The 13,778-nt window shown below is 42.2% G+C and overlaps 1 protein-coding gene across 4 annotated transcripts in view; it reads left to right on the top strand.

The window, feature by feature from the left end:
* Positions 1-9,668: 9,668 nt before the first annotated feature.
* The window catches only part of ANO10 (anoctamin 10), a 127,255-nt gene continuing 123,145 nt past the window's right edge, over positions 9,669-13,778 (top strand). Inside the window, exons 1-2 of one of the 4 annotated variants that reach the window (XM_080387236.1) lie at positions 9,669-9,962; positions 12,945-13,097. In XM_080387236.1, the coding sequence (XP_080243362.1) occupies positions 9,797-9,962; positions 12,945-13,097 (319 nt within the window). In that variant the 5' untranslated portion in view covers positions 9,669-9,796. Of the gene's footprint in view, positions 9,963-10,011; positions 10,253-10,286; positions 10,967-12,944; positions 13,098-13,778 lie in introns of those variants that run through there. The other 3 variants (XM_080387235.1, XM_080387238.1, XM_080387237.1) reach the window with 3 other exon arrangements.

Raw genomic sequence — 13,778 nt, 5'->3', positions numbered from 1 at the left:
GCAGTAATTGATGGGGATGTGTTATGGAAACACATGCCTGAAACAAGTTAAGTACTTGGACATTCCATTCGTTAACAGTATTACCAAATGTTATTTGTATGAAGACATTACTGTAGGCTCTGTGAAAGAAAATAAATGCATATGCTTGTTAATGATCACAATGAGAATAACATATATAATCATGTTCTTCATGGGTAACTTCTTGTGTAAAGAACTGCTGGCTTTTGAGGCTAACGCAGAACACTGCTCTCAAGAAAAAGAATAATGTGCTCACCTAACTAGAGAAGCAAAAAGCTAAATAAGGTGCTTAAACATAGCTGACTAGTACCATTTTAGTTGCTTTGTGGTATATCTCTCCTGTCCTCCAGCTGTTGCTTCAGAAAGCTGCAGATCTGTCATCAGTCCTGTGGTGTATCTGCCAGCCCTCCACAGATATCTTTGATACCCAAGCGTGTGTCAAGCGGCACTAGGTGATGCAGACAATCTCTGTGAGTGGCAGCTGAAAGGTCACCCAGGGGGCTTTTGCTGACACTCCTTCAGGTAACAGAACTGTGGAGGAATCTATCTGGGGAACCAATTCCTCACCTAGATGTGTCAGAGCACTGATGTACAGCCCCAAAAATACATGTTTATACAGCTAGATATCTGGACTGAACTTAGTGGAGTCAATACAAATAAATCACACTAAAAAAATATGTATATGTGAGTTATGCAAGAGCAGATTCTACACCATATGCAGTACAGTACTGGGTACACTACTTTGATTAAATTTTTACTTGATTTTGGTACCTAGTATGGAGGAAACTTTAAGAAAGGTCAGATAAATGCTAAGGTATTGTTTTTTCTGGTCTTTTAAGGAACTATTAATTTTCTTACCATTTTCCTCCTTATTCAAGTATGTTCAGAGCCTGTTGAAATTGTTCTGTACAAAATGTACATTTAAAATAGCAAATAAATGTATGACTTTTGAAATTAAAAAAAAATATGGTGAACTAGCTTTATTATCAACTGCATCCCTCAGAGCTGAATAATGACATGTAGTGAATAAATCAACAATTAAATGTAACTACCCCATGACAAACAAATAAAAAAAATTAACAAAACAACCTTTACAGATCTAGATAACAAAATCAAAATATTAATATTGAGTGAAAAATATCCATCAATAAATAAATAATTGAAATAATATTACACGAATAATACTATGTTACCGTAAGAGATTTACATTTTTTTAATAAATGTTAACATTTTTGGCAAACGTATGATGTTGTTTTTCTTAGTATTTATCACACAACATTACTTTGGTCATACAACAAAATCCCAGGAGTATATTGAGATGTTCTGAAAGCCCGTTTAACTAAATGAGGCACAAATGTTGCCTGTGAAGTGCGAAACGCCTTTCATCTTTGAATCTTAAAGTCCACTTTAAAAATGTCAGAAAGGGATGTGTGTTTGATTACTTTGCAAATGATTAAGGAAAAAATCCAATGTATCTGATAACTCAATATTGCTTCTTATTAACAATTGCCTAAGCAAGGGGTATGGAAGACCTAAGTGTATTCACAACATGTCATTCTTCTGGCTAGATGATGCTGATATCTACAGTCTTACAGCATGCTGTGTCAGTGTTGCCAAGTAGATCGTTACTGTCAGTGTGAGGGACTGTAATTATATCATCTAATATTGCCAGTACTTATACTAATTCTGCCATTTACCAATCCCCCTGCTTTTAAGAATGTTAAATGTCTAGAATGTTTTAGGTTGGAAAATTTCAAACCTAGGTCAGTGTGCTTTTCAAACTTCTCTGAATCAATAAAGCTCTGTAGCCTGTTCTACAAGTTGTTGCACAGATCTGTATTTCCAGACACACGAAGATCACCATTTCCAGCAGGTTCTACCTTTCTGGCATGTGGTAAGCTATGTCTCTAAACATGGTTGTCATATACCACTAAGGGCAGCCTTTCAGCCCTTACCACCAGCAATCTGTAAGTGCCTGAGGACTGTCTTGACTGTGTGTGTTACTGGTGTGCTTACACCGGTGTGGTGACTACTTGTGGGCACCTGAAACCATCTCACTTAGTCTGGAGGTGGGATTTCAATTCAGACAAGCTGGCCCAGCTGGGACATAGTGTCAGCCCTGCTTCTTACTCTCACTTTTGTTAGTAAGCTGACAGCTTTAGAGTGACAACATAAAGGAGCGCTGACAGTCACCCAGTATTTCCCAGCATTTCCAGAGTGTCCAGAAGAGCAGACAGGTTGTCTCATAGTTAAGTGAGAAAGAGACATAGATGCTGTTGCAGGTGTGGATTTAATAAAGCAATAGAGGATTTAATCCTCCCACACCTCAATGTTAGCCTTCACTGCCTAGCTCCCTGCTGTGATACAGGGAACTGGTGCTATTAGAATAGCACCTCAGCTTCTCTCGGTCTTCAGCCCCGTGTGCCTGGGAAGAAGCTGTGGCTGTCTCTTAACAGCCAAGAAGGATACGTCTCTCTGCCTGCACATCCACACCGTTGTGTGTCTCAGTCCAGGGGGGCTGCCTACCTTGTGTGATCTCTGGGGGAGTGTGTTCTTGCCAAGTAGCCTGATACGGCCAGGGTGCATGGCCCTACACAGAAGACAGCAGCTTTCATCTGTCGTATTCATGTAGAGCCTCCATCCACCCCTGTACTTGCAGTAACGTATAAAGCATTATGTTTCCATGAGTCCCAGGGCCTTATATGCAATACTAGTTGGACTCACTGTGTGACTCACAGCTTTAAATACACCCACGTACACCCAGGCTGGACTAACTGAGATTGTACCCAGACGCCTGTCACTCTCATTAAATCTGAAGTGAACACAAACTCTTGGTTATATAACATAATACCAAAATACAATTTTATTTTTACTGAAAAAGAAAGAAACCCCAAACAGAACTTGCATTCTGTACTCTGTTTTCAGTACATGACTTCAGATCCACCAGGAAAAAGATTTTTAAAGGCAATATTAATTGTTAATCTTTTCTTGAGTTTCACTTGACATTTGATATTAAGAATGGAGAATCCTTTTTTAATTTAATGTTTTGCATAGCTTATTTCACTGTAGTACTAGCACAAAGGAGCAGCCCCTTCTGCAGCTTAAAATGGGGCAAATACTAAACTCTTCTACCATTCCATCTTGGCAAACACCAGACATCTGCTTCAGAAGGAACTAAATGAGGAGAACAGAAACAGGACTCCTGCTTTCTACCACATTGCATTTCTAATTACTGATTGGAGAGTATTTTCACTGAAATAATTTTTAAAGTTAGGTTTGATACATCTGAGTGTGCTTTAAATCAGATTACAGAATTATAGCCTACAGAAACAAAAGACAAATTCAATGACCTTCATAAAATCAAAGTTTTTCTGTACAGACTTATAGTACTGAATTTTAAGTGGACCATTTGATACTAATAAAGATAATGTAGCAGTCTAATTAGTTAGAATGTATAGAAAATTCTTTAAATTTACAAACATTATGTCTCTGCTATTTCTGAATGTATTACTGTAGCAGGTCAGGTTAAATTTTTTTTTTTCAGTTTCCCTCAGAGTGCCTCATGTTCCCCTGAACTGACAGAACATACCGTATGTCTTTATTACCCCATGCTCTGAACATTTGATGGCAGCACTGGGACGCATGTGGACTCAGATGGTGAAAAACTGTACCAGACTGCATTCAAGGAACTAACTGGACACCAAAAGTACACATTGAACTAGATCAGCACATGCAGCCTTTTAACAATAGCATATGCACACCTCCTTATTCTGTCAGTACTTCGCTTGCCAGCCCTGTGGAAGAGATCACAGCAAAAGACTTTCTCTTTTGGTTCATCTGATTTTTCTTTAATAGCTAGTATTACTTCAGTGATTGCTTTGCAGTGTTTCACTGATTATTTCAAATGGTACTATTTTCATTAGTTCAATATTTTGTTCTTGGTGTTGTTGGTTTCTAAGGGGACAAGTTCCATAATTTTGCAAAGTCCAGTGACCACACTTACATTTTGGTAAAAAAAATCAACAGTGATTTATTCAAGGCTTGCAACTTTTATTTCTGTTTTGGAGCCTTGGATGAGTAGGTAAGTGTATACATCAATTGGGGGTCACCTGAAAATGGAGGGGAAGCTATGTTTCTGAGTATGTAGATGTCGTATGTAAACTAGACTGATGTCAGTAATAATTACAAGCTTGGGCCCTTAGAAACATAAAATAACAGAAATAGGATATCTGCAGTTTCATAGATTTAACTATTTTTTTCATCTTCCAAGCAATGGTGAGAACAGTCAAATGAACAGATGTACAATTCATACTAGGGGATAGTAAGTAAACAATGAAATTATATGCAGACTTGCAATTGTATTATACAATACAACAGTGTATACTGTATGAAAGGAAAACAGATCTCAGAGTCTTTAGATTTAAAACTGTTGGACAGCTGTCAAATCTATGATTGTTTTGCCAGCAGTATGCCAGTGCTACAGCCCTTGCCTAACTGTATAAGCCAATGTATTTTCCTAGAGGAATCAATTTATGACAGTTTGAAGAATCAGCTAGAACTTACACAACTCATATTTTCATAACCAAGGGCTCCAATAAAAGACTAGTTCCCAAGATATGCTTCAAGTTAAATAAAGGTTAGAGTAAAATGGACTGTATAAAGTAAAGATGTAATATCTGCATTTTATATATGTACTTTCATGCAGTTGTCTGTAAGAACACATGAAATATTTCATAACACACAATAAAACCCACCATGTGTGCATCTGATGTAGTTTGGAATGGCTGATGGTATTCCTGCCCTCTGATTTTGCTTTGCCTTAAAGCCTTGTGCTGTAGTTGTCCAGCAGCTGAACAGCAGCTGAATTCAGGCACAAGGGTTGAAAGGCAACTGGAATCATTAACTTCTTCAAACCTCCTATGGCCATTCCCATTCATAATTCAGACCCCTCAGAGTAGGACTGTAAGGGGATTTATCATATCGTTATCTTTGGTGAGTGTTGCTTTGAAGGTATTGTCTGGAAGGACTTTTACTGAATACTAAATTCCTGAACTTGCCTCTCCCAAACCTTGGTTAAGCTCTTCCTGCTATGATCATAATTTAGCAGCCTAGTTAAGAGTTAGCATAATCTTCCTTCAGTCCCTAAATCCAGGCAGAGATGCTATTAAAAGAGCTATTTGAAAAACCCAGTCTACTGAAAGGCTGTATCAGATGGTGCAGTCAGGGACCTCTGTGAGGCATAGCCCTCATCATAGCACCATGACTACTGATGAATCCAGTCTCTGTATGTTTTGTTACAATGCATTGAATTCTGCTATCTAATAACTCATAGCAATTAACCAATTAACCTTGCAGTACTGTTTCTCGCCATGGACTAACAAATAAACCAATATGTTCTGCCCAGGTGGAATGAACTTTGAATCTTAGAATCACAGAATCATTCAGATTAGAAAAGACCTTTAAGATCATCAAGTCCAACCATTAACCCAGGACTTCCAAGTCCACCACTAAACTATGTCCCTAAGCGCCATGTCTACATGCCTTTTAAAATACCTCCAGGAATCGTGACTCAACCGCTTCCTTGGGCAGCCTGTTCCAGTGCTTGTTAACCCTTCCTGTTGAAATTTTCCCTAATATCCAGTCTAAACCTCCTCTGGTGCAGTTTGAGGCCATTTCCTCTCGTCCTATTTCTTGTTACTTGGGAGAAGAGATCGACACCAGGATTCTTTTTTTTAAATCGCCTTTCAGGTAGTTGTAGACAGCAATAAGGTCTCCCCTTAACATCCTTCTCTCCAGGCTAAACAACCCAACTGGTTCCTGCAGCTGCTCCTCATAAGAAGGTGGTTCCTTCACCAGCTCTGTTGCCCTTCTTTGGACACCCTCCAGCACCTCAATGTCTTTCTTGTAGTGAGGGGCCCGAAACTGAACACAGGATTTGAGGTGTGGCCTCACCAGTTACAAGCGCAGGGGGAAGATTACTGCCCTTGCCCTGCTGGCCACACTGTTTCTGATACAAGCCAGGATACTGTTGGCCTTGATGACTTTTAATCCACTTTCCTTCAATTCATATACAGAATCATAGAAATATTTAGGTTGGAAAAAACCTTTAAGATCATTGAGTCCAACTGTTAACCCAACACTGCCAAGTATAAATGGTGATTAACATTTTATGCAGATGTTTTACCCTTTACCTGCTCCTTCTGGGTAATAATTTGAGAGTGGTTTCTCTTACCTCTTTCAGGTTTAGGCAGGCTGATCCTCCTGGTTTTATGCTGGTTCCATTTTGTTTGACAGGGCAGGGGTTTCTGCTCTTTGATGATCTAATTTGGAAATAGAAACCCAAGATAAAACTAGATGTTCCTAATCAGCTAGACACTGTGAAATGGAAGAGATGTGTCTTCCTTGTACCTTCCAGATCAAAATTGATCAGCTTTATCACTCAGTGTTTATGAATCAGAGCCTCCACATTTTTACCCCAACAATGCTTGGACTGCCTGAACACACTTCTGTGAAAATTCCTGCCAGGATGTAAAAATTGTGCCAGATGTGACTAAAAAAATAATTTCCCCTCTATTTGCAGCAAGGTAAAAATATTGTAGTAATGTTTATTACACTGTTGGAAAGATCCTGCATAATCTGACCAAAACAACCACTGAAGATTCATAAAATGTCACTATACCTTACTCTGACAAATACATCAATTTAAATGTAATTACTAACATTTTAATGTAATTACCATGTTAGCCTTAAGCTTTAGGTGTCCCATCATCTGCTTGAGTGTAAAATAGATGATATTGTCATTACTTGTGAATGAAAAGCATAATTTACTGTTAATTGCTGCTTGTTTTTATGATAACACAATGTTCCAGTATGCCTCAAAACCTAGGTAAAAGGTAAATCTTAAGAGAATGATTGCTATTATGTGTGACTTCAGATAAGAGCCAATATTAATCTCATTTATGTGACTATATAAAGTATGGTTGTCACACCATACATATGTCTACGTGCATTTGAATTAATAAGGTTTGCTGTATGGAAGGGTGTTTACCTTGTGCTAGCTCTTGATCTTATCAAGCCTTATTCTGAGTTTATTTTAATCACTAAAATAAAAAAAAGCAAAACCAGCCAGAATGTGGTAATTTTCTGTGGAGCTGGTGAATTGAATGGGCTCAGAGAAGGATCTGGTAAAGTGCCAGAGTTGGTGCAAGTCTGGGGCAGAGCCTTCGAGCTGGCAGTGAGGGCACAGGGAGAAGGAGATGGTAACGATGAACCGGGAGTGAGATCTTACCCTTTTAGTAGCAGTGAGATGCTGGATGGGCTCAGCTAGCTGTTGAACTATACCCATAATGTACGCAGAGTTTCAACCAAGTGTGAAAGAGAATTTCACTTCACAGTAGGTTAATGGCATGTTAATTTAGTTAAGTACTGTGGCAGCTATTAATCCAGGGAGAAGAGGGTTAACCACAGGATACAAAAGTCCTCTGCTCTTGAAATTTTGATGGATTCTTCCTGCCGCACCCCCGCACCCCCCACCCCCTTACTGCAGCTCATCCATTACACTCTGGCTACAGTCTGCGTTGTGACTGACAGAGACAGACCATGAAAATGCTATAATCAGCTAACAGAATCACAAGACTGGACTACAGTCATGAATGGATAACAAGCTTGGGATTTATATTTAGCTATAGTGACAGTGCAGCTTGCAATTTAGGGTGGGCATATCTGATCCATCTTTAAATTAGCTAATCCTCCTAATGGAAAATTTCTAGTCACTACAACACTGTGCTTGGCACAAGGTAATTTACTTTTTGCTGTCATAGTGAGACTGTTGCCACTGCGCCAGCAGTGTATGCATATGCAGATTACTTTGTAGACACATCCACCATCTATTTACAAATACTATTTTTCTTTTGTGAACATGGGATTATGTACTAACCGTTATGCATGTCTAGCAAAATGTGAATGTTTGAGAAAGAAACGGAGTGTAACAGTGACAAATTCATTGCATAGCAAGAACGTGACACCTAGTGGATAGACGACATTTAGTAAACGTGATGGTACCGTCAAAGAATAGTGACATTAAATGACCCTATTCAGTAGAACAATTAATTTGATAGCAGAAAAACACATTGATCTTGAATGACTCTTTGCACGGGGCCAAAGTAATTGGGTAACGGCAAGTGCCCCCTGAAAGCTCAGAAGTCAAGATGGTGTCAGAGATTTATTTAAAGGATTTTTTTTGTAAACCGCTAGCAGGATGAAGATGTCAGTCCAAGAAGGCCAGAGGGCTCCTAAAAGACAGAGACCAAAGCCCATGAAGACAGTGTGGATACTCTCGAGATGCATCATAACCGGAGACTTCCAACATGAAAAGCACAATAATAAAGTGTGTCTAAAACCCCCTTTTGTTAAACCCATGTCTCTGTTACTGCCATGTTATCTCTTCAAGAAATGTGAGTTTTCCCAGTCAGAAATACTCAGCAGTGCATAACTATATGGTTAGGCCACTGGGAGCTGGACAAGACTGAGACACGGTTTAAGAAGTTTGACTAATGCATTCTGCCCAAACTACTTGATACAGACTGTTTTGCCTGCTACTCCCCACTGCAGTCTGTAATACTTGAATTTCAAATATTCGCGTCTCAGTTTTCAGGGGTGCCCTAGTCCCTCACTGTTTCATTGGCTATAAAAAATGGAAAAACTCATCAACAGAAACCGGTATTTTTTAGTGGTTACAGAGTACAAACCAAACTTTTCACTGTAAAATTTACAAATTTTAAATCTGTATGTATTTCCAAATATGCTGAAAAGTGCATGTTGAATAATAGCCAGATGCTAGAGGAAAGACAAAGCTTACCCTCTGGCAGTTGTGTTCTGTATGTGGTCTATATGTTGGCCCTAAAAAACCCATAACGCTGGGGGCTTTTTCCTGCCATCCGTTCCCATTACAGTGGATAAGCCAAAATGAAGCTGCCTTGCGGCCAGCTGGTTTGCACCAGTCTCATCTTACCTGGTAAGCCGTTATGAATCCACTCCGAGTAGCTCAGAGCCATTTGCCGTTAGGCAATGTGCTGCATGCCTACTTGGCATATACCAGAGGCAAACACTGTGCAGCTCCCTGACGGTGCCTTTCAACCTGTGAGGGACAGTTTCTGTCAGCATTCTAGGCCTGTATGCACTGTTCATATCTGTAGCTTGACTTTTTTTTTTAATTATTATTTTTTTTTATGCAAGGCACACTGAAGGCCTTAATATTTTCAAAGACAAAAAATATTAGGAGAACCTGGTTTACAAAAACTTCCAGAAGCCCATCAGGGGAGCGTGCTTCGCTAACCAGCTGCTTCACCTGCTGTCCCTTCTCTGCAGCCACAGCTTGCTCTTCTCAGCTACAAATGGATGCATGGAATTCTGTTCTCTACAACAATCTTAGCATCAAAATGCAAAAATGTCCTCTTTTGCCTGTAGAAAACGGTGTTTAAAATAAAACTAACCCAGCTGAAGTGCAGTGAGCTCTGGAAGGAGATCTGGCCTGACAGGAAACAGCATAGGAAGGGAAATGGGGGGGGGGGGGGGGAGAAGGAAAAAAGAGGATGAAACAAGAGGTCACAGCCCATACGAGTGCTGATAAAACACTGTAATAAAAGCATTTTGAAAACATTATAGCGCAAAGGTCGGGCAGGCCCCCAGCCACGGCCGCCAAACAACCCCTCCTCGTCTCAGCCGTCCCGCGCTTGCCCCATGAGCACGCGATGGGGCGGGGCAGAGCCGCCTCCGGCCAATGGGAGGGGGAGGCCCAGCCGCGGCGGGCGGGGCCAGGCCGGTGGCAGCCGGTGGGCGGTGGCACGTCGGGCCGCCCCGGCGCCCTTCCCGCCCGCGCCGGCTGCCTGCGGCCAGGGCCAGTACCGCCCCGTCCCGCCCTGCGGATATGGAGCCGGCGGCCGGCGGTGAGTGCTGGGTGGGCGGCCGTCACCCAGCGGGAAGGGGCCCTCGCTGCCGTGAGGGGAGGAGCCTCCCACCTTCCCGCCCACCCCGGTCTTCCCCGCCGTGGCGCCGAGCCAGCTCCGAGTCGCCCCTCACTGCCCAGGCGCGGCTCGCCCGGCCCGGCGGCGTTCCCGGGGGCGGGGAGGATGCCGGGCCCGGGGGCTCTGGGCTGGGCCTGGAGCCGGCTGAATTACGGGAGCCGGCTCGTTCCCCGCGCGGTGCCCGCCGCAGCCGCGGGCGCCCTTCACCCGCGGTGGGCTCCGGGCGGCGGCGGCTGGGGAGGGGTGGGGCGGTGCCCGCCGGCGGAGCGCGGCCTGGCGTGAGGGAGCGAGTCAGAGGGTGCGGCGGCGGCGGCGGCGGGCCGGGCGCGCCTCTCCTCCCCGGCGGTTCGGCCCCTGTAAAAGGGAGACGAGACGCGGCCGGGCGGCGGGGGGACGCCGTTGCCTATCGCCTCAGAGCGGTCACGGCGGGGGGGCCCGCCGCGCTGGCTGCCCGGGGCCGCCGGGCTGGTGGCGGCAGGGCGGTGAGCGGGCCGCTGCTGGGCACGGCCGCCCCGCGAACAGGGGCCGCAGCTCCTCCTGCCCTGCTGGCCGCGCCGGCTCGCAGACCGCCCGGGGCGGCCGGGCTGCGTGGCTGGGGAGCTGGCTGCGGGGGCTGGCCACGGGCACGGCTGTCCCTGCGCCCCACGTTTCGGGTTCTGGCGTGGGTGCGAGGGAAGGGGCCCAGCTGCACCCGGCTGTGCGCCAGGCGGCGTGCTGGCAGGTCTGCGCTGCGGGCCGCGAGCTGGCGCGGTGCTGCGGGCCGCCTCTAGTTTTCAGTACTAATAAGCCTGAAAAGAACAAATCTTACTGAGTCACCACGCCAAGCACAACAATTCTGAATAAATTGTAGGAGTGAGTTTACCGAGCAGCGTGCTGTTTATACAAACGCTGTTTCGAGAAGACAACTGCTCTGCAAAGTGATACTGGTAACTAGTAACGTTTAATAATTATCTACTGCTTTTCATTTTTTCAATTCTTTAGAACCTGCAGTATGCACAATATGGCAGGCAGTATAATTTTTTAAAATAAAACTGATTAGAGAAAGCAATGCAATATGGTGGAATGACTCATCAAGACAGTGCAGTCAGTCATTGACAAGCACAGTTACAGTATGTTATCCCTAATGTTTGCCTTGGGTTCACTCTATTTGTGCAGACTTGCATCTAAAATGTTTTAAAATACTTCATTAATCTAATGGATTTCTTTCAAAGACATACATACTTGTAAATCTGAATGCTGCAGAATTGTGTGTAAAAAAAAAAAAAAAAAAAAAGTGAACTAGCAAGTGAAGCTAACAGGAAAAACCCATTGAAATTCAGCTTGAAAGCTTTTTGTGCCAGTCAAAAGCAAATAAACTTGTTGGTTATGCATATGTTAACGGTATCACTGTATTTTGTAGGATAATTTATGCAAAATACTGGAGATTGTGATTTCTCTGTGAATCACACAAAACTGTCATAAAAGCTGAACTGCATCCTTAGAGATACTTAGAAATTAAGTAATTTCAGTCTTTGAACAGGAAGAGGAAAACTGCTGGAAGACTGGGTAAAATCCTTGCTTCAGTGAGGTTAATAGTAAAAAAAACCCCAAACCACCAAACCTTCCCTTCAGTTTTAAATTCTGTGAATTTAGTCTGTGATAGGTTTTTTTGGTTGGGTTTTTTAATTTTTATTTTTAAGCCAGGTAGGTTAGTTCCAGATTTATCTTTTTATATCAACACCTCAGAGCTGCTTTATGAAGCATGATATAATGATCTCTGTAGAATCATTATACGGAAGTTGAAGGCACAATGTCAAAAGACTTAAGAGGAGCAGCTGAAGGAACCAGGGTTGTTTAGCCTGGAAAAAAGGAGGCTTGGGGGAGACCTTATCGCTCTGTACAACTACCTGAGAGGAGGAGGTTGTAGCGAGCTGGGTGTTGGTCTCTTGTCCCAAGTAACAAGAGATAGGACAGCAGGAAATGGCTTCAAGTTGTGCCAGGGGAGGTTTAGGTTGGACATTAGGGGGAATTTCTTGATGGAAAGGGTTGTCAAGCACTGGACCAGGCTGCCCCGGGGAGTGGCTGAGTCACCATCCTTGGAGGTATTTAAAAGTCGTGTAGCTGTGTGGTGCTTGGGAACATCGTTTAGTGGTGGAGCCGGCAGTGTTAGGTTAACGGTTGGACTTCATGATCTTAAAGATCTTTTCCAATCTAAATGATTCTATGATTCTATAAAAGTTCACTTAGATATTTTGGATTATTTACATATAAAGTTATGCTGATGCTCCACGATGTGCTGTTGTGGATATAAACCAGAACGCTTGGTTTGTATCTTTCAACAAGTCATTTAAATGCTTTGTGCATGGTTTGCCTATTTGTATGATGGGCGTCCTGCTCACCTATGGAAGGTGATGTAAGTTTCTGTGGTGTCATTAAAGCTTCACAAGGTTCCTCCTTCAACGTATAATGTGTTTGCACACTTCTAGCAGGAGAAGCTTATTGGTTTTAGATACCTGCTTGACTGATGTTCTGATCTGTTAATGTTTTCATTTGCTGACGATACACTGTATCTTTTGTGTGTGTTTCTGTGTGCAAGCTGTTGTTCTTGACGCTAGTTTCTTCTTATTACTTTGTTTCAATTTATTTATTTGTTTTCTCATCACTACCTCTTTGCTGCACATACCAAGAACAATTTCCCTAGAGAGTAGCAGGATATAAATGCTGCTGAAGACTGGTAGCATCTTCTCAAATCACAATTTGAGAGATTACTCAAAGTGCTGTTTTCAGTAGGTCCACAGAAATGGGCAGCTACCACTTTGCTAAACACAGACATATGTCACTTACTATAGTAAAGTTTTGTGAGGTTTTAGGTTGATAGCAAATATTTTTTTAACACTGACATTTCTGTTTTGTTTTTGTACTTAGTAAGCGCTCAAAAGATGGCGGAAAGCTGGTCTTTCTTGGATAATTTTGAACCTAACTTCACGCCGCTGGTAGTAATTGAGCTTGCAAAAGGCACCAAAGAGGAAACCATAGAATGGTTCACTAAACGAATTGTGGACAAAAAAGCAAATGGAGGTGAGTGTAGTATGACCTTCTGTAATACTTTGAAATCGAATTGGCTCTCATCATAATATGAAGACACATAGAAAATTGGTATTCAGGTATGTTGTGGTTTAATTATTATTTAGCCAATCACACTCCATTTTGTGTTTTTGAAGTTGGTTGATACTATGTAAGAGTAGAACTTTCATGTCATGAAAATTTAATAACTGAATCCTCTTAATCCAGTTATTAATGAAAATACTGGCTTCGAGTAACATGCCTGTTGAACTCTTGAATCCTTCCATTTTTACAGTGAAACCCTGATAACCTGTCTTTCAGCATAGTTTTGTTATCAGTTTTTATCTTCATGGCCTGGAGCATGTTTCTCTTGTTCCTTATGAGCACATTGTAAGCCTTTCCAAATAGAAGACTCACCATATCTACTGTCCTGTCCACAAGACTTGGTACCATGCTGTAGAACACAGTTAAGTTAGCAGGAAGCAATTTCATGTTGATAAACTCATGTTGGATTTCAATTATCTTTTAGCTAGCTTGTAGGCTTTTGCAAAGACAGTGTTTCATTACTTAGTTTAGTATACTCCCAGGATCTGAAGTTAGGCTAATGAATTTGTAATTCCTTAGGCTTTTTTTTTTTTTAACATCTTTTAGAAAGGCATTCTTTATTGCTGTTGTAGCTTATTATATCTTACAGTC

The sequence above is a fragment of the Falco punctatus genome, assembly GCF_963210335.1.
Source record: "Falco punctatus genome assembly, chromosome: 4".
NCBI classification, from domain to species: Eukaryota; Metazoa; Chordata; class Aves; order Falconiformes; family Falconidae; genus Falco; species Falco punctatus.
The sequence above is the reverse complement of the archived record's forward strand: the minus strand, read 5'-3'. Positions and strand labels throughout refer to the sequence as shown.